We start from the raw sequence: 23,201 nt of genomic DNA on the forward strand, positions 1-23,201 counted from the left end.
CTTGTTGCGTATTAGTATTCAAGTACACACATTGTATTCTGAAACCTGTCATTACACATTTATAACATATTCATATCAATTCTATATAGCCCGTATCATTCTGTGGAAGGTATAGTGAGGATATGAAATAATGGATCCAATCAATTCTCAATTTCCACCTGACCTATGACTTATGTACTTTCTTCATTAGCAATAAAAATCATGATAAATAATAATATCCTGTACAACTCACTTCTGCTGATGCCATCCTCCTGTCATATATGCTACAATGAAAAGAAATGAATTCCTAATACAACACGTACATAATTTGTATTTACATACATACACTTTGAATTATAGAAGTCATGCATAAAGATCCCTTACATGTACAACACAGAGTGGAAAGTCTTCCTCTCTCACAGGTGTGTATCGTATACGTGTGTGTGTGTGTGTGTGTGTGTGTGTGTGTGTGTGTGTGTGTGTGTGTGTGTGTGTGTGTGTGTGTGTGTGTGTGTGTGTGTGTGTGTGTGTGTGTGTGTGCATTTGTACAGCCTCTACATACACAAACACACCACACACATCATGCCACACGTGTACATAACGCATATCAGATGATCACTTATCAAAATTCCAAGTAATAATAATACAATGTGTATGTTCCTCGTCCCCCCCAATAAGTCAATTCACAATTTTACACAAGCAGTAACACAATACAATATCTCCTACATGTTGTCACTCAATAACAGGTACCCACATGTAATAGATGTGGCAGATTCTGTGCAGAAGTGCTTAGCAACAATACATAATAATAATTATTATACTAGGAAGGAATAGTAAATTTCACTTAGAAACCATGAGATCCCCTCATTAGAGTGACCATACAAACAACCCACAAGGCTATGATGCACTTCATGACATTTACAACAGGTTTACCATTGTACCCTATAGCTATGAACTGTTGATTGCTAAAAGATAAGGTAAGCATATATATATCCCTAAGAATAGACTGTTACTGCAATCGATAGAATACATATGTTTTCTCCCTCAGGCAAATGTTGACAATCCGGTATTGTCAATAGCTAAGTCTTGCATCAGCAACTCTAACCATATGTGAATGGTTATTATGATATCATTACAATTAAGTTACCCTAGAGCATTTCTACTTAGGCCACAACAACAAACATACAATCTGATCTAAATTTCCTAATCTTGGTTGTTAAGTAGCTGACAAGAGAGAATACACTTTCTGTGAACATGGGGTTTCAAAAGAAATATCAATAAATGTAATAAAGATCACCCAACACATGGTTATAAATCTCCACAAACATGAACAATACAAATGACACATGCAGAGCCTATGGGTGAACTATATTTCAGTTGAAAGATATTTATTGTATTACATACAATTAATTTCAGTGTTTTCTCTTTAACTTCTGAACTGTTCCACGACTTCAACTACTTTAATGATAAATAAACTAAATCAGATATTCACCCTAGTACGAGACAGCTTGCTACAGACTAACATCTTAATGTAATTAGTTGTTCCTCTTCGTTTCATGGAAAAGGTGTAATATTTTCTTGAAGTGGCTTCGATATGTTCATAAGCTGTAATCACCCAGGTGTGTGTGTGTGGTTACTTGTGTATGTGAGATAACAAATGTTGATGAAAAACTCAAGCGGTTACCACATCTATTTTCTACCATTCATACGACAACTAACATTTTCTCTAATACAGCAGTCACAATATCATACAATAGGCCTAATGAACACCACCGTGTAATTAGTTCATACAAAAAGATTTTTCTGTTTCTTGGCTATTCTATACTTCTTCAGTCATGTCCTCTTATTTCTCTCATGGTCACTCATGATTGACCAATGAACTCAACATTACAACTACTACTATATAATGGGAAAGAGTCAAATTATTCAAAGAGCAATGGTTCTACAAACATTTAACTACTCAAAAAGCTTTAACACATGTACACCATTCTAACTATAGCTCAACAGTTACACACATCTGCAACAAGAGTTCACACATATAGTAGTAGTAGGCACAAGCAAGTTATTGCATTACGGCTTTGGATTGCTATTTCAAGCCAATCACTAGTAAATAATCGGATCCTAAAGTTACTCAAAATCTCCTTCCTTGTGTGAATAGCCATGTGTAATGATTTGCACTCTAATCATTTCATGTCTGCAAGAAAAAAAGTCTCCTAGTATAGTGGTCCATGTTTTTTGTAGACATGATATCCCCTTATCACTGTATATATATTAGGTACGTGTGGTCACTATCTAAATGTGCACTACCATTTGTTCTCCTGGTGCTACTCACGACGTTTGAGCATTTGAAATAAATTAATTTTACCAGCTGCTCTTCCTTTTGAAAATTAATCTGTTAAACGGTAACTTCTTTATACAAGTTTCAACTATTTACTATTTAATATAAACTGCTAAAATAAGGGGTAAGTGTCTGTAATCTAAAGGACAGACAGAGGTGTTGATTAATGCAATGTATTTGTCACACACTTCATTGAATACTAAATTACAAACTCTTGCACACAAAAATTGATCCCCCTAGCCTAAAGAAAATTTCACTACCATTAATATAGAGTACTGTAGCATCATGCAAGTCTCCCTTGAAAGCAGCGGACATGGCAAATCTACAAGTCACGTAACATGTGTAATGAAGTCGTTTGACAATCTTGTTTTAACACTACACAAAAAGGACATGCATACATACTAACAAAGTTTCAAAGATATGAAATTCCAAGGTAACAAGGCAGTGATGCAAACCAGACAGCCGGCCTGATGATCTAACTGAGTTACAGTGACAGTATAAGCAACAAATATTTTCTGACGTTATCCTGTCAACCATAAGTTATTAACGACAGGAAATTCCAAATTACTGTAAAACTGTTGGCTAGGAAAACTTTATATTAATTTGTAGCTGTGACATGGGTTGATGGTTGAAGCAAGCTAAGCATGAACTCCACGAAACTGCAATAAATTTTGTGTTCACAAAAACCTTCTCTGGTGACTACAAACAATGCACTAAACAATTGAGAGCTAAGACATCAACCAACAGCTGAAATTTTAAAAAAAACAAAAAAAAAAACTGTCAAATTTGATGAAGCGAAAACTAAACATAGTGAACATGCAATACTTAACATTTATTTAATGGCAACAATTGACAGAAACAGCACTTATCTAACTTGCCTTTCTCTCAGAATTGCTTCATGTCAACTCCGCATGTATTATGCGCCTCTAAAAGTAATTATCGTTATGTTTAGCTTTGACTTTGTTTCCCTTTATAGTTACGTACCTTGGAAATATTCTTTATATTGTATCTCATTAATAAACTACTCTATGGTAAGGTGTAAGAGTTAAATAGTATTATGGAGGTGCTTTTTGATCAGTGTCCAGTTTTATTATTGAATGATTGTCAGATAGTTAACAGGAGCACCTTACTACAGCCCAAAATTGCCTCCAAATAGCAGTATATCTCAAAACTGGGGGCATGCCCTCAGACCCTTTTAGACTGAGCCTTACCACTTTCACTTTTACTCTGACGGCCCTGGTCATGACACAAATGTTTACAAAAGTATAACACGCCACATGACAGTATAACCAAACTTGGTTACAAAAATCACCACTAATGTGTGGGAATAGGAAGCAGTGACATTTGACATGTTCTGTTATTTATATTAGTCATATTTAGAGACATTTGCACTAGCAACTCTTGTCAATTAGGTTATGAATAACAACTTCGATAAGGTAATTTTTTTCTAATTGAAGTCCTTTATGCTGTAGCCAAGAACTGTTTGAATGACAATTTTCATTTCACACACTTGCCAGGCTTCATGTCAGCACTTTCAACACGTTATGCCATAGGTAAGGTGGTACCCAATAGCAGACATGGGACTAAGTACATGAGTACTTATACTTAAGTACAAGTTTTTTTATTGAAAGTACTTGTACTTTACTTAAATACTTTCTTAAATACCACTTGTACTTCTACAAGTATTTTGCCAAATATTTAAGAGCCACATAAAAGTTTACAAAATGCATGCACCACATCCGCACAAGCTACTATAGTGGCTATTGTTATTGATCGATCGATAACTCGTATACAGAAGGTCACACTGACTTGGAATTAAGAGTTCGGAATGCTGACATCACAAAGAATAAAATGGTATACAAGTTTTACTGATTCTGACACTCTTTTGCCAAGTTATGACAGTTTAAACACAGGAGTGTAAATTCGCGTAATGTTTTAGAGAAGATATCTTTGAGGTTTGTAAATGCTGTGGACTCTAGTCGTGTGGAAGGTGTTTCTCTCGATCTACAAGTTGATATGCACTGTGGCACTGTTAATACAGCGTTACTTTCAGCAAGTCCCTCAAGATTAGTTGTCTTGTTGTCAACTTCACAAGCGAAGCGTTCAAGTGAGCTGATGGTAATTATTGCAGATTGAGGACAGGTTTTCAACTGAAACCTGACAAAGAAGACCGTGAAACACAAGGAGAAACAGTAGTAACTGTTTTATTATTGATATCTGTAAGTATGCAACACTTTCTGTTATGAAACAGTTAACATCATGCATTTTCCGTGCATTTTTTTTATATTGCCACTATAGTGGCTCATGTGCCTTTAAGGGTTAAAGTACTTTTAAGTATATTAAGCATTGTAAACATTGTACTCTAGTTTATACACAGTGAATGTACAATGAGAATGAAGGTGCAGTTTACTTCTCAAGTTATTATTTAGTATAATACAGTAAATATACTATATTATTTAGCTACAGTAAGATGTACTTATACTTTACTTAAATACTCTCCTAATTTCAGCTGGAGTATCTGTACTTGTACTTGGCAAACTCAGACGTACTTGTACTTTACTACTTAATTACATGTACTTGGCCCCATGTCTGCCCAATAGCCAAATGTGTCCAAGTGACCATCAGACAGTGTTTAATGATGCCAAACAACTATATCATATCATTGAATACTTCCTGTCAGGTTACAGTGCCACTGGTTAAACATTCACACATACCAGCCAGATAGGGGTCCAAGTATACGTAAGTAGTTTTGAATTACTAGTACAGTTGAATAAAAGGGAAAACAAAAGCATATTCTGACAGTGTTTAAGTCAAATACAAGTACTCTTTGCTGTACCAAATATTACTGTATTCTTTGTCATGTTTTAGTCCACAGAATTAACTACTTATTTAAATCTTTTGTCTGTTAGTCTACAGAAATCTTTTCTGACAATATTGATGTTAAAATTAATGATCACTCAATTGGAACCTGTGAATGATACACACTCATTTGAAAACTAATAAGAAATTCTGCTTTTATTTTTTTAAGCAAACACTTTAGATACCATCACCAGTGGCACCATTAATTATACTAGCTAAGTGAACCTGGTGGCAAAACCCAGTACCAAACTTTTCATAGGTGTGGGGTAAGAACTTCATGAATTAATTTTCCAACCATATTTCATTATGTACAAAATTATAAATACGCACATACTTATAATTACTTTAATTACTCAAGTACTTAGCAAAGAATTTAGTTTGAGAAACAAAAATACAAGTACTTTCAAATTTGTACTTAAGTATAATTACTCTTGTACATACTTGGACACATGTCTGACACATACACCTGCACACTAGGTATATGGTTATAGCCATAGCTCTATGATATGAGTAGGCCATAAAGCAGTTTACCACTTCCTTAACCAGTGTCTGAGCATTTGTAGTATTTGCCTTTCCCCTACTATATTCCCTTCACAATGGAAATAGTTGTAAGGGAACACTTTTGTGCACCAGGTATGTAGCTGTTTAAATGGGGACCTAGTGGCCTGGTGTCAACTGGGGAAGCAGCCCACCCAGCTGTAACATCAATGGGTACCTGGTATTAACACCTGTGCACTACTCAGGTGCCAGGAGTCAGCGCAGGCAAATCCTCCAGGGGCAGGACTAGTAACCCGCAGGAGGTTATACCATGTCCCACAGGTGAAGATGTGGGCACCTGAAGTCCCACCTGGACCTTCACCTGCTGTGTGAGACATGAACAGTTGGCATTTGCTTCCCCAGTTCCAGTGCTGGTTCACTGGGTAGGTGTGACCAATGGCAGCTGAAGGTTTTGCTTTTTTGCTTTGCTTTGTGTGTTGTGTTATGTGTGTGTGTTGTATATGTGCTGTGTTGTGTGCGCGCGCACGTGTGTGTGTGTGTGTGTGTGTGTGTGTGTGTGTGTGTGTGTGTGTGTGCTTTCACCTGACAAAAGAGTAACCACATATTTTACAAATTTGTCAATTGGCAAACTGTGACTAATTCTCAGAAGGATGCTCAGGTTAATCACATTTTACAAATTTGTCACTTGGCAAACTGTGACTAATTCTTAGAAGGATGCTCAGGTTAATCATAATCCAATTACGACATGACCAGAATCCAAGTAAGATATGTTTTTGCTGTCACACATGCTTAGTCAAGATCCTGTGAGAACATAACCACAAAGAAAACACAACGCACACAGCCATGCTGTTTTTTTTTTCGTAACCAGTGAATGCTTATTGTGGAAAGGTTATTTGAATAATTCCTGCACATTGTTCTGCCCATATGTCCATCACAGAGGATTTGTAGCATTTTGAGTCCTCAACTGAATGCTCCAAAAAAGACAACTAGAAAGTACAATATAACAATGAAGGCAGTTTACTTAGCTATGCAAAAATTAAATCTCTTGTGGCAAGGTCCAAGACTAATACAGAACTCAGCTTTGCCCGTGGTCTTACCCACATAAAAAACTAGAATTAGTTTGGCTACTCTTAGTAACTTAAAAATGTCATGCACATAATCAACTGTATGTAACTTCCATAATTGCCTGTAATTTAATTCAACTGTAATTTCCATATTTATGTATTTGTATAAGAATTTTTGTATAATTTCCATATTTATGTATTTGTATAAGAATGTTTGTATAATTTCCAAATTTATGTATTTGTATAAGAATATTTGTATAATTTTCATATTTATGTATTTGTATAAGAATATTTGTATAATTTCCATATTTATGTATTTGTATAAGAATATTTGTATAATTTCCATATTTATGTATTTATATAAGAATATTTGCATAATTTCCATATTTATGTATTTGTATAAGAATTTGCTGTAACTCAGCTAGTCATTAGGCCAACTGTCTGGTTTGCATCACTGCCAGCTGAGTATTTGTAGTTTATTTTTAAAAACAAACAAACATTTAATTGCATGGGTAGCTAATGTTAAACAATTTTAAAGAACCGTGTTATATTTATCACACCAGGAACAATGATAATTGTTATGAAGAAACACAAGATATAATAGAAATTTCTTAACTACCGCATTGCCTCATTAATTTCATGATTACAGTGTTATGTAACAGTTACAGTTTCATAAAGCTAGCTATGATGTTATCTATTGTACTGGATAACGGTTGCAGGTGTGACCCCAATTATGAAGAAATTGATGAAAAACAAAACCATACAATCATATACCAAATGTACATTAAGTTACGTAGAATTTAAACTACTACTGGTACTAATTAATTCCCTAATTAACTGTTTGAGTACGCAATGCCATGGAAACAGACATACAAGATGACACCCTTTAATTAGTGAGTTTTTTAATCACACACACACTTGCGAGAAACAACATTGCGCTTGGATGGTACTGTACACAACATATGCATAGCCTATGGATAAATTATATTTCAGTCGAAAGATATTTTATTGTATTACACTTTTGGTGTTTTCTCTTTAACTTCTGAACTGTTCCACAACTTCTACAACTACTTTAATGACGTGGAAGAAATTACTATATAAAATAATAAGATATTCACGCTAGTAGGAGACAGCTTGCTACAGACTAACATTTTAATGTGTCACACGTTGTTCTTCATTTCATGGAAAAGTGTAATATTTTCTTGCAGTGGCTTCAATATGTTCCTAAGCTGTAATCACCCAGGTGTGTGTGTGTGTGTGTGTGTGTAGTTACTTGTGTGAGATGTAACAAAATGTTAACATAAAATTCAACAAGTTCATTTCAGCCCATTCAGATACTGTTTATAATTTTCTCTAATACAGCAGTCACAATATCATTAGACTTGAAATATATAAACACCTAGCCTAAAGGATAATTCCACTTCAACGAATGAATATTGTTAATATAATATATTATCATGCAACCCCCCCCCCCCCCCCCTTGAAAGCAGCGGCCATAGCAAAGCCAAGTACGATTAAATCATTTGAAGGGGTTTTAAACACAAAAAATATGCTCACTGAGGACAGCATGCATACTTACAAAGTTGCTAAGATATTAAATTCCAAGGTAACAAGGCAATGATGCTAGCAAGACAGCCTGCCTAATCAGGTACAGTGAATTCTTCCACAATAAAAGCAATAGATATTTTCTGATGTTATCTTGTCAACTGTATGTTACCAATGACAGGAAATTCCAAATTAGTGTAAAACTGTTGTCTGGGAAAACTTATATATTAAATTGTAGCTGTGACATGGGTTGATGGTTGAAGCAAGCTAAGCATGAACTCCATGAAACTGCAATAAATTTTGTGTCCACAAAAACCCTTCCCTGGTGACTAAAAGCAATGTAACGCACATGCACTATACAATTGAGAGCAAAGACCTCCAACCAACAATACCGCAATACAATAATATCTTTCAATTGTCTAAGATTTAGACAATTTCAATTCCATATTTTTGTCATATCCAAAGTAATCGTGTTATAACTGTTATATTCTACATCCCAGTAGATGAAATGATTATAGATAGCAAGATATAGTGATACAGCACCTGTTGAGTAGACATCCTTGATGGATCAGACGTTTTAGATTCTTTAGCAGTGCCACGTCCATCTACTCGCGATTAGTGAAGGAGACAAGAGTTTATCGAAAATCCTCCTTGCTCAGGTGAACGATTCTAGGCGCTTGTCAGTATTAGAGACTTGAAATCCTTAATGGATTAGGTGTTTTAGACTCTATAGCAGTGCCACGCCCATCGATCTACTCACAATTTTGAAGGAGACAGGAGTTAGTGAAGGAGACAAAGTTCATCGAAAATTGCTCAGGTGAATAATTGTTGGTTGATTTTAGGCGATTGTTATTAGGTAAGGATTTCACGGAAGATGTGAAGTTACACCATATATGGTAAGCGTAGCCACAAAGCGTGGTATATCAGTTATATACCACAGTTTGCCATGGTATATCAGTTATATACCATGGCACAGCGCTTTTGATCTCAACCACAGGTGTGGTATATATGTATATATACATTCTGTATAAGTAGCTTTGTAACAATGGTCTTACTAAATAAGATTGCTATGCACAGGGATGAATTGTTGACATGCTAAATGACATAAGATGAAGCCTATAGGATACATAAGTGATGACCAAGGGTGTCAAGATTAGTGGCCACTTTTTGACTAGCTGAAATAAAAAAACATTCAAACTTGATGAAGCCAAGACTAAACTAGTGAACAATAATTGACAGAAACAACACTTGCGTTTCACTCAGAATGGCTTCATTTTAGAGCTTAATGTCAGAGGAGGGCGGACACGTTTTACACGCTGCTAAAATATATTATACAAATGGTTCATTTATAATGTGCTAAGGAACACTTAGCTTATGACAGGAGTTACCACGCATTGTTTATTGCTGCTTCGTATGGTGTGCGAAGGGCTGAAGTAATTGCGCACGATATATATGACATTGCTAATATCACCATAAACCATTAAAAAACCAAATGTACTATCTTAAAACTTACACTAAACCCAATTCGATTATCCAGTAAACCCCATTCAATCCTACCATTCGCTAGAATTGTATTGGGTCTATTGAGGCTCACGTGAAATACCTAGTGGAACTATGCAATTAAAGCTACATAGTGCTTAAAATGTCCTCTTGCTTCATGTCATCTTTGTACGAATTAAGTGCCTCTAAAAATAATTATTGCATGTAATTAGCTTTGACTTTGATTCAGTGTCAGGTAGTTAACAGGAGCACCTTGCACATATTACTACAGCCCAAAATTGCCTCCAAATAGCAGTAATTCTCAAAACTGGGAGCATGCCCTTAGACCCTCTTAGACTGAGCCTTACCACTTTCATTCTGACGGCCCTGGTCATGGTTTACAAAACCATAACACGCCACATGGCAGTATAACTAAACTAGGTTACAAAAATCACCACTAATGTGAGAATAGGAAGCAGTGACATTTGACATGTCCTGTTGTTTATATTAGTTATATTCAGAGACATTTGCCCTAGCAACTCTGTCAATTAGGTTATGAATAACAACTTCAATAAGGTTAACTTTTTCTAATTGAAGCCCTTTATGCTGTAGCCAAGAACTGTTTGGATGACACTTATCATTTCACACAGTTGCCAGGCTTCACGTCAGCAGTTTCAACTCACTACACTATAGGTCAGGTAGTTCCCAATAGCAAAATGTGCCCAAATGACCATCAGGCAGTGTTTAATGATGCCAAACAACTACATCAACTTCCTATGTCACTAATTGTGCATTTAGTTAGTTAAACATTTAGAGCTGAAAAGATGTTTACTAACAAGTGGTTTACAAGTACTTTTAAGTTATCCAAGTACAGGAACTACAAGTATACACATTCTGACAGTACTCAAGTCAAGTGCGAATAAGATGGTGTATGGATTTTTTCTTCTTTCTCCTACTTTTCAAACATACTTAGTGCAGTTAATGTAAACATCTTAGACCTTTATAAGGCCTTCTGGTATACAGGCTCTGCCTTTACCAGATACTTTAATCATAATAAAGTACAAGTACTTTTCACTATACCATATATAGTATATTACCATGTACTTTGTAAGCAAAAAGCAGACATAAATCTAATGTTTTATAACCATTATGGTGAATAAGCATTAACTACTTGTCTATAATCTTGTCTACATAAATCTTTTTTGACAATATCAATGTTAAATGAGCACTCAGCTGTAAGGTAACACTTTTGTGCACCAGGTGTATAGTCTGGGTATACCAGTAGTGTTATGTGTGTTTGTTGTGTGTATGTGTGTGTGTGTGTGTAGTGCACATGTGTGTGTGTGAAGTCAAATTACTTAACTACTTCCATGAAAGCTTTCACCTATCAAAAGAGTAACTACATATTTTACAATTTGTCACTTAGCAAACACTAACAACTGTGACTAATTCTCAGAAGGATGCTCAGGCTGGGTTAATCATTATACCATCAATTAGGACATGACCAGAATCCATAGTAAGATATATTCTTACTGTCACACATGCTTAGTCAAGTTCCTGTGAGAACATAACCACAGAGAAAATACAGAAGGATAAAGGCAGAAACGTTAACACAGCTACGTTGCTTTTTTCCCCCCATAACTAGCGAATGCTTATTGTGGAAAAGTCATTTGAATAATTCCAGCACATTTTTCTGTGTACAGTCTGCACATGTGACTGTCTCAGCAAAAACCCGAGTTGTTCGCACAATTTCAGAATTTATTTTGTTTTCTCAGCATTGTCTGCAGTGTCCACGGAATGGATCACCAAAGTTTCAGCCTTCTGTGGTGAGTAGTTTTGGAATTAAAGCACTAGACAGTAGGAAGAGCAAGATAATTGATTTGTACAGCAACTATACTGAAAATAAACTACAGGCACTTACATTCACAGCCATAACTTCCAATAGCATTAGTCTACAATGTTGCACTTTGGCTTAAAATGTTCACCATGGATTAGCACATCAGCCAAGGTATAGTGTTAGCCCTGTAGTCACTTGCACATATGGGTATGAAGGTGGTTTACTAGAAGAAATGATGACAATCTTGTTTATGTTTACCACAATGCACGTGACACGCATAGCATTGGGGCTACAGAAATGAACCAATAATTTTCGAACTCTCCATGAGCAGGCGAATAAGATGGTGTATGGTTTTAATCGGTTTCGGTCTCCCTTCTTCGAGCAATGGCCCAACAAAAACTTGCATATTATTTTTCTGTAGATGCGTAATTTTATGAGTTACTTTTAATTTTGTTTTTCTCAATACGCATGCTTGTGCGAACAAGTCGGTTTTTTGCTGAGAAGGTGACAGATGTCCATCACAGAGGATTTGTAGCATTTTGAGTCCTCAACTGAATGCTCTGAAAAAGACATATAGAAAGTACAATAATAACAACGAAGGCAATTTACCTAGTAATGCAAAAGGTAAATCTCTTGTGGCAAGGTCCAAGACTAATACAGCACTCAGCTTTGCCCATGGTCTTACCCCATAAAAGAGTACTTGGCCAATCTCAGCAACTTAGAAATGTTGTGTACATGGTCAACTGTAACCTCCATAATTGTCAATAATTTAATAAACCCATATTTATATATTTGTATAAGAATCAGTGTCTTCATCACTTTCAAGGTGTCCTTTTCTGGTGGTCACTATTTTACAAAGTCAACTTGTTAACAATTAACTGTACATTAAAAACGTACATAATAAAGAGCAGAAACTAGTTTTTTTATTTAAAAAAAAACAACATTTAATTGCATGGGTAATGTTAAACAATTTAAAGAACCATGTTATATTTATCACACCAGGAACAATGATAACTGCTTTAAATATATAATCAAGAGTATATAATAGAAACCAGAGTATCGAACGGGTGTATCATCCTGTGGTTAATGGTTGCATAAAGTAACATGGATATTTCAATAATTGTTCGTTTTCATTGCCATTAAGGGTTGCTGTGTTTATCCCAATTCGGCCACTAAACCAGGATAGTGTTGGCTAATGTGAAAGTTCTAACACTGCCAAGTGAATCCCTGAAGGTGTGGCAACACACTCGTTTGTGCAACCGCTGTTTTAGCAAGCTGAAGTTATCTTGGGTCCTTACTGCACTTTCTTTGTACAATAACTGTTGAATACTTGGTTAAATAACATGGAAAACTGGCAAACAAAGATCCGTTACCATGTACGCATTTCAAATTACCATTTCGCGTAAACAAACAATTACTGAGATATCCGTGTTACTTTACGCAATCATTAATCACGGGTTAATACACCGTTCAACACTCTTGGTTTCTATTATATACTTTTGATATAATATATAAATTTTTAAACTACCGCATCACATTATTCATTTCATGATTACAGTGTTATGTAACAGTCATAGTTTCATAAAGCTAGCTGTGATGTTATCTATTGTACTGGATAACGGTTGCAGGTGTAACCCCAATTATGAAGAAATTGATGAATAACAAAATCATACATACAATTGTGTACTAAATGTTTGGTATGCACAGTAAGTTATGTAGAATTGGTGTGAAGGATTAAACTGTTACATCTAAAATTTCACTGTTACTATTACTATTAAAACTACCACTAGTACTAATTAGCTGTACTATAGCCCCCAATTAACCACTTGAGTACGTGGTGCCATAGAAACAGATATACAAGGTGCAGTGGGCCTGTTATATGGGATGTGAAGATGGTCAACCATGAAGTATTCTGTACTCCCTGAATGGTAAATAAGGCTTACAGACATGGTGATCTAGAAAGCAAATCAAATTGTTTCCTATGGTAAGCTACCAAACACACCATGAACACAGGATAATAACACCTCTTGGTTGAGTAGGTGACATGCTGTAGTGTATGATTGGTAAAAAAATGCTCACAACCCGTGTAAGCCGTGTTAGTATCAAATGTTAAATCGTATAGATCAACCAATATGGCCATACTAAAAAGGAGGCTGTATTGATGAGGTAAATGTTTTGGTGATGCATGGGGGACATGGCCATTATAATACAATAAAAAAAATGATATGGGAACAGATGAATTTGACAATTCTGTCAAACACATAATATCTTGTAGTTGTCAAAACAACACACGTACCAAACATTACCTAATAACTTAGCTACTAAATATATTCCAAGAGAATCAATTCTTTGTATTCAGAAAACATCTGTACTGTATAAATTATCACCCACACACAACAGTTACGATCACAACTGGAAGGATGGGTAGCTAGCAAAGGGTGATATTTCAAACACAAAAGTCTTTCTACACAAAATGTATTTTCATACCGGAACAAAGTTATGCCTACTTTTGCTAAGGTAAGCATGTAGCACCTGGTAACTAACTTCCATTTCTGCTCACAAGCAATATCACAATCATTATGTAATGGTGTTGTTTTTTGTAGCCATTTTTTGTATGCCACCTTTAATCCCTACTTTAACAGGCTTATAGTATACAGTTCTATATAATAATAGCCTTCTGACCAGTCCTAGTGCAATGAAAATTACAATGATCATTTCTGATGTGAATGGGAGCCTTTTAGCTATACAAACAGTGACTTAAATGACACTGTGTAATAATAGTGAAGTGTGCGTACACGATTATCAATTACAACTCTTCTTTTTGTAAAACTATCTTATTGATATGGAAGGATAATTAACGTATGTACGTAGCTAGGATGTAAAATCATTTGTGAAAATATTGCACAAATATTGTTGTTAGGATGATAGCCACGATGAGTGAAAATGTCCTTAGAGAAGGAGGGAGGAGTGGAGGAAGGGAGGAATGAAGGTGGAGATATAGAAGAAACACACATCCAACATGTGTATGGTATAATGAGCCTTATCCGAATTACAATACATAAATAAAAACGGCCGCTGTGGTGTTGTGGTGTCAGAGAAAATGTTAACTTATTGTAACAACCTGGGTGTCATGTGACAGTGTAACATCATACATGTATGTATACTGTACAAGTATTTTGAAAAATTTGGAATTTTCAACTAGAGTAGGGACCGTAGCACATCGATAAAAAGTACTGAAATGAGCTGGAGTAGTGCACGATATTAAATCATAGTAAAACTATAAGAAGTGTTATATCCCTTCTGTGCTCCAAGATACCATAATGTAAATGCACAGTAGGAATATAACACTTCTTATTGATTTAATATCGTGCACTATTCCAGCTTGTTTCAATACTTTTTATCGATGTGCTACGGTCCCTACTCTAGTTGAAAATTCCAAATTTTTTGAAATCCTTCTTTGTTAACTTTTTGTAAATAATATTATTATGATTGGCGAACCCACGCATACTGCATTTGAAATGGCACTGTGTGCCCTAGCTATATCGTCTGAAAAGTGAAGTTTCCATTACGCTTCGTTGTCAGCTATGTCCAACCCGTTACACAGCAGTATGAATCAAGAATTATTCGAACAGCATCTCTGCAACCCATGCATACCAAAAGAAAGGGTTGGAGCTGCGTTCCCCAGTTATACAAATTATTGTCTGAAAGTGAAGTATCCATTACGCTTCGCTGTTGACTATGTTCAACCCGTTACACAGCAGTATGAATCAAAAACTGTTTGAAAAGCACCTCTGCAATTGAAGTAGTCACTATGAAAAATATGGACGATTTCTGTTACGAAGGGAAGCCATCACGTGCTACTACCAAATTGACACTTTTCACTGTCAGCAAAGATGAATGGGACACAAAGGAGGACACTGGTAAGTCCACGAAGAATGCATTGTATGTACTGTGGTATGCCAAAAGGCACCTGTCGGGCCTAAGCAACGTCGAACAGTGAAAAAGTCAAGCCAGTGGCCCAGTAGCTTTAGTCGTTATTGAGTTACGCTAGTCTGGAGGCATCAGTCAGTCAGGCAGTTAGTCAGTAGAAAATTCCGTTAAATAATCTTTTAAAATTCCGTAGCAACTTGTTGAAAGCATTTCGGGTTGATCTGAAAGCTTGTTTGGGCTTAGTTTTACCTAACCAACACTGCCTCATCGTCATCTGGGAAAATTAAGGCTGTTTTTGAGTGATGCTATTTCGTGGGCCACGCCTACTCCTTTGTGGTCCCTACTACACAATACTATTGTAGTGTATGATGATTTCAGTTATAATGGGCCTTATCTGAAATTATGTCACAGACATAAAATTGGCTGCTGTAGTGTGGGTACTTTGTATGGGTGACTATTGAGAGAAAAATTTTGAACGTCCACATCTCAACCAAGATCGAATGAATCAAGGTCTAACCAGGTAGTATGATTATAAATTAGCTAAAAGAATAGGAATCTAGCATTGTTTTGAAAATCAGCTAAAAACCGCTTGTACATACTTATTATAATGTCTTATAGCCATACCTGCTGGTTAGAGTTCAACATCTTCCTTCTTGACTGAGATATAACCATTCAAAAATTATCTCCCCATGGTCACCCATACAAATTTTATGAAAGTCCCCACTACGCATGTAGGTAATTCACAGAATCACCACAAATATGTATATTTGCAAAACATCAATAGCACAAGACATGGAGATAAGTTTACAGTCTCAAAATCATTTGCAATGTATTCAAATAGTACAGATATTTTACCACACACGACAGTGTTTACAGCAAACAAGTTGTCAGGGAGAATGGAAGCGTATCCTGTTTGCACTTCATTACAAATTTTTGACAATTAGTCAATTAGGGTCCTGCTGCCTACACTGGTCAGTCGTAAGCAAAGTGGCTACCGCTACTGGAACTGGTACAAACAGGTATAAAAATTGTCAATATACACTTTGAAAATACTTGAAATGTCTTTAGGCTGCCTACACTAAAAGGTCCACTATGGGACAATAAACAATATCTAAAGACATCTTTATCCTTTAGTAGGTGTTATATTAGAGTTTGTGAAATATCAATATTAACCACAAACCATCATGTCGCCATTAAGATGGCATGCCATGTTCCAACCAATTAACAGACAAATTAGTTGAACTTGAAAAGTAATCACTGGCAGCTGCAGTTACGGAAAACACAGTTCTCTAAGGTACATCCACCGAAACTATCAAACTATCGGCACTATCATGGGATGCATTCCAAGTAAGAAGTATGAACTGTCAAAATTCTGAAATATTAGATATACAAACAGAATGGAAATATATCAAGTTTCATACAAAACGCTCGCTAGTATTACTTGATGTTATACATACAGAGAGATATGGTGTGCACGTGTGCACAAACACCCTTTACACTTTACACACACACCCTTCACACACACACACACACACACACGCACGCACGCACGCACACACACACACGCACACACAAAAAAAACAAAAAGGAAAACAGTAACAGCAAAGCCTTTCGATGTCATTTACTTGGTTATGATTTCCTGAGGCATACTTAGAAATGATCTTTAGAAATGAACATTTCCTCTCAGGCAAGTCCTCGACTAGTATACACATTAGTGATGTACCACGCCTCACAGACAATAAGGAACAAATACACACACAGACACACACACACACACAGACACACACAGACACACACACACACACACACCTGCACCAATAAATAAATTAAATTAAAGCATCAGATTCATTGAGACTTATTTGACATGGTCACTATAAAGAGGTGGTCTTATTAATGAGGTCATGAAGTACACCTTAGCTATGCTTGAGTCCTACTTGACATGGTCACTATAATGAGGTGGTCTTATTAATGAGGTCATGAAGTACACCTTAGCTATGTTTGAGACCTACCGTATTTCCTCGTATAAAAGTCTGTGCTTTACTTCCTTCCCAGCATTATTGACCTGGCCTGTAAATGAATAGGGCCTTTATTTGAGACTGGGTGTTTAATTTTGGATTGATCAAACCAACTCCTGGAGTTTAATCGAATTCGGATGGTGGTAGAATGGGAATACTGTAATGACAAGCATAGATACAGTGTGTTGGCTATATAACCAAGTATAGTCAAGGCTTAAATGATTGGAAAATTGTTGTATTGCACATATCTGCATGCACGCGGACACGCCCGGACTACTCACGCAATTACTCATAGTACTTCTATCCTTCAGAAGACCCTAAATTCATGTATGAAGAAGCAGCAACAACAAAGGAAACAATTAATGCCACTAACGGTAGACTCAAGTAATAGCCCAGGCCTCTATTTGAGACCATGCGTTTATTTTCCAAAGGTGCTGGAAACCCTCCGGCTTATAATGGAGACAGGAGTTTAATCGAATGCGGCTTTTAAACGAGGAAATATAGTACTTGACATGGTCACTATTAGGTCATAAAGTACAACTTAGAACAACCATAAAAATGACTAATAGACATGATATAATATCGTGGTTGCTATGTTACAGTACAGTATGAATGTACACCCTGTGTACCACTGACGACACTCTATGTTAGCTTTGTGGAAGTGTAACATGGAGACAGGAGGTCTCACTGTTAACTGACTACACCAGAGAACAAGCAATGAATTACAATATGTAACACTAGAATGCAGTGTATTAGTGTAACATGTAGGATAAGGGGAAGCCATGGAAGCCACACCGTTAATATATACAAGTCATCCTACGAGTAAAATGATACGGTTATCTTGCCTGTGTAAACTTCCGGAGAGAGAAGCATTATAACCTCTACCAAGAACGGAAAAGCTTAGCCAAAAAAATAAGTCACGCTATATCTAATTAGCCACAATAATTATGTAATAAAAGTTACCTGTTAAATTATTTACTACATACGGTATGAATTGTATAAGGTGTGAAACTGATCACTTTATTAAATTAGCTACCATGAAACTTGAAATTGGGAGGTGCTATCCCATTAAAGAACGCTAAAAGCCCATAAAGCAAGCAGTCAGGATCTTAACAAATAGAGAAATATATCCAGACCCATTGATGACTTGATACTCTTGTAACATGTGCTCTACACATGTGCCAAAGGAGTCAAAACAGATGGGATCTGGTACTTCCTCTTCATTCAAACTAAATTACTTAAACACTTTATTGACTGAAATACTAACACACACACACACACTGTAACCGTTAAATACAGTACACCACATCCTTACTATGACTAGGTGCTTACCGTGCGAATTGGTCTCGGCCTGATATTGCAAAGTAGTTAGTGTTGGATGGATTAGTGAAGATGGAATAGAGTGGAATTTTGTGATTGTTGTCATCTTTGCATATCAACATTCTGAAAGTATATATAATAAATTGAAAATAAGTGTGTACATATGTGTGTTGTGTATTCTATCATACTAATAAAACTAATTTACAAACACACAGATGGACCACAACACACACACTTTCCACTATACACATACTACATACACACACACACACACACACATACACACACACTTCCCACTATACACATACTACACACACACACACACACACACACACACACACACACACACACACACACACACACACACACACACACACACACACACACACACACACACACACACACACACACACACACACACGCACCCACACACAGCCAAAGCCTTGCTGACACGGTCACGCCTACCCAGTGGACCAGCACTGGGACACCTGTGCACTACTCTGGTGCTATGAGTCAGCACAGGCAAATCCTCCTGGGGCAGGACTAGTAATCCACAGGAGGTTGTACCATGTCCCACAGGTGAAGGTGTGGGCAGTTAAAGTTCCACATGAATCTTTACCCACTATGCAAGACAAGGACAGTTGGAATTTGCTTTCCCAGTTTACACCAGGTGAACCCATTGATGTTATAGCTGGGTGGGCTGCTTTCCCAGTTGATACCAGGCCACCAGGTCCCCATTTTAAAAGCTGGGTAGACTGGAGCAATGTAAGTAAAGCGCTTAAGAAAACAACAACACACTATAGCACAAACACTACACTATGCACGCTACACACAAACTTACACACAAAGCATTACTAGGCTGATCATTACGGTTACTCTACATGTATGCTCTAATAGAACAGTTTATGATGGGTGGGGCTAGTACAACAAACTTAAAGGGTCCAGGTACCACACCACATTAACTGATGTACGGATGAATACTCAATTAGAGTATTTTACCACTAAATGTAATGTATGCTCTATTAGAGTAATTGATTAATACTCACAGATGTGCACCTTAAAATACAGGTAGAGAGATAATCCTGCATAATCTCAGCAGTATTTTAATGACCATTATTAAAGGGCAATTACCATTAAGAGGTTTGTGCCAACTGTAATATTCCATATTGTTAAAGGGGCAGTGTAATACAATTGAAACTGTTCAATTACTGTACAATGGGTAATTTTCGAATGGCTTTATTTACGAAAATTTCGAAAACTGCCAACTGTTTTCGAAAATAAAACTTGCGAAAATAGCTAGCTAGTTACAAAATTAATACTGAGTAGCTCAGTGGGTATAAGCCATTTTTGCAATTAATTATCTAGCTCCGCTACACAAATAATAACATAATACAACCACATCAGTGATCCCTTTTACACGTACTTGAAAACAAAGCTAATACAAGTAGTTATCATGTTTGAGAAAAAGCAATCTGGCCACGCAAGGCTACCAGTACCACCACTTCGGATGGATACGGTATACGCTGCAATCGGTAGCCTCTTTTTTGTTTCTCTGCCCACAGTATGTTGGCTGTGGTGGGAGTGGACGAGATCATTAATTTTGACATGAAAAGCTACTCTCCCGCCATGGGTCCAGATCGTTTCACCTACACATGATGTGCCCAAATCCATTGCACAGAAAGCATCGTGATGGGAGAGCTCCACTTAGTAGCAATAGCGAACAACGCTTGGAGTGATATGGTGTGGTCCACAGTGTTGGGAGTAACGCGCTACTTATGTAACGCGTTACGTAATATTATTACTTTTGTGGTACCTAAGTAATATAACGAAATACGCTATAAAAACAGGTAATATAACTCAAGTTACTTTACTTACAAATGTAACGCGTTACCTATGTAATATAGTTACTGTAACGAGTCTAATATTATGTAATATTATTACTACAAGTAACGAAGTTACTTATCTCGTTAGTAATCCGCTGAGCCTAGCCACAACGAAGTATTGAAGCCTACTGAATGAAGCTTATTCACCAGCTTCTTACTTATAACCAAGATTTGCACATTGCCCAACAACGAAATCATGTCACGTAATAAGGTGGTAGTTTCACACGTGACAGCTTAAGGTTATGGACCCAAAGTAATATAATATGTAATATTATTATAGTTACTTTATTTTATGGGTAATATGTAACTGTAACTAAATAGTTCAGTTGCAAGTAATAAGTAATATGTAACTAGTTACTTTTAAAATGTAACTTGCCCAACACTGGTGGTCTACCTCAATTTAGGAAGGCGGTGCGCCACACATTGTGACATTTTCGAAAATGTTTATTCGAAATGTTTGCAAATTGATATTTTTCAAAAACTTAGCCATTCGAAAAATACCCATTATATGGTATGATGATTTCAAAGTTACATGGGAATGGGAGGAACTTGGTTTGCAACTGTACGAGAGTGTGATAGCTAATGGATGATAATGGATACTAATGGAGGATGTTAATGAATGTTAAGTAAGTAATAATGGTAATTGCAGAAAATGTTAACCAATTCTTCAACTCTCAACTTGTGACCTTTTTCAAAGGTGAATTCAGTTAGTGTACAGTATTTGTTTATAGATTGGTAACCTTTTAAAGCCCACAAAAAACATTTCTGTTTGTGATTAAAAACCCTAGTTAATTAAATAAATTACACAGAGAAGAGTTAAGCTCACTACAAACTCATTTGGTGTCTTATTAACACATGCTTATAGAACTTTACGTGGGAGAGATCAAAGGAAAAAGTGTACTTTAAATTTCATAAAGTACACTCTCAGCTGGCCAGCTGCTTCGTCGACCACAAAGAGTACTTTATTGCACCGCAAAGAGTGCTTTATTGAATGAATAAAGCACTCTTTGCGGTGCAATAAAGCACAGTTGCCAACGTGTCTTAGTGTAGGCTAATAGCCTACGGGGCTGGTGCCAGTACGACTAATCACCCAAGCCGGTGAAGGCTGATAGCCTCATCGCACTGAGTGATCAATCACCCCAGCCAATATAAGTTCCACCACTGGATTGCTTTTATAGACATACCTAAATGCTTCAATGATGGGTGGGAGAAGGTAACGTTGCTGTTATGTTTGTTAATGTAAACGGACAAGTCCTGGAGATATCACAGAAATACTTCACCATGTGACTCACAATAGAATCGACTATGGGTTGCAAGCAAAACCTGCCAAGACGCAATGAACATCTACCATGCCAAACTATGGTGAACTACGCGTGAGTTACTTTGTTAAACTGGTTTGTGTGTGTTCAGGCTACTAATAGACCTAGTTCGTGCAATGCGTGTTAATTACGAGTTCTAGTGTATGGTGAAGCTACACGAGTAGAAAGTTCCATAAATCATTTAACGCATAGCCTTGCTTGTGCTATATGAAAAATAAAGTACTCGGCGCTTGGCCTCGATGCTAATAAAGCACGAGGTGAAGCCGAGTGCTTTATTAGCATCTCGGCCACGCACCTCGTACTTTATTTTTCATATAGCACTCGGGCTATGCTTTAACATATACTAAATGTGTAAAAAGGAACTAAGCACGAAAATCTAGGTCTTATTCTTGTATTCGCTGTGATCATGAACTTACAAAGCGTTTTGTTCACATCTTCGCGGTAGCGTTTTATTAACAACATCCGTCTGCCATATTGTTGATTACACAAAGTATTGCGAGATAAAATAGATCACCAGATGCAGAATTTAACACTGAATCTGATGGTTTTTACCGTTTCTCAATCAGACCACCAGAGAGAGACTTATACAACATTTTCGAAAGTTGTGTATCCTTCCCCCGTTATAGTTTTATACTGTAACTTACGATACTTTTGGTGTTGTTTCACAAGTGAAGGTTATCGCTTGGCTTGTATGTTTTGTATAGTTTAAGCCGCCATTCATTGACAAACAAACTGCTGGTACAGCTGTAGTCGTATGTTAATACTGTTAGCAGCTCTCTCACTAGGCATGAAGAACTCATGGAAATTAATAAAAATGCACTGGTGTGTCAGTGGGAAAATGCAGATGAATAATTTTGAAACACTGGTGCGTTCAGGGGTTTCAAAGTGTTAAACACTTGCAATAGAAGTTATCAAAGTTGAACGGCTTTGCTAGTGCCACAATACCCCTTTAGCAATAAAAACAAAAAGGCTTGCTAATGGCCACTGAATACTTTAAAGTCATGAAGCCAAATAAATTATATAATATTCATTGTGAGGCAGGATGTGTGATAATTGTATGGTAATTGAAATAATGTTGATGGTTTGGTGCCAGATTATTGGCTGCATACATTTGCATGGGTGGGACCTTGTGACA

At 36.6% G+C, this 23,201-nt stretch overlaps 1 protein-coding gene across 1 annotated transcript in view; it reads right to left on the reverse strand.

Annotated features, from left to right (window-relative positions):
- LOC136236895 (DDB1- and CUL4-associated factor 8-like) overlaps positions 1-23,201 on the reverse strand; it is a 50,471-nt gene that overhangs the window by 20,459 nt on the left and 6,811 nt on the right. The window contains exons 6-7 of the mRNA XM_066027127.1: positions 18,877-18,987; positions 233-263 (exon numbers count right to left, since the gene is read on the reverse strand). Of these exons, the coding sequence (XP_065883199.1) occupies positions 233-263; positions 18,877-18,987 (142 nt within the window). The remainder of the gene's footprint in view (positions 1-232; positions 264-18,876; positions 18,988-23,201) is intronic.

This window comes from Dysidea avara, chromosome 1 (assembly GCF_963678975.1).
Source record: "Dysidea avara chromosome 1, odDysAvar1.4, whole genome shotgun sequence".
Lineage (NCBI taxonomy): Eukaryota > Metazoa > Porifera > Demospongiae > Dictyoceratida > Dysideidae > Dysidea > Dysidea avara.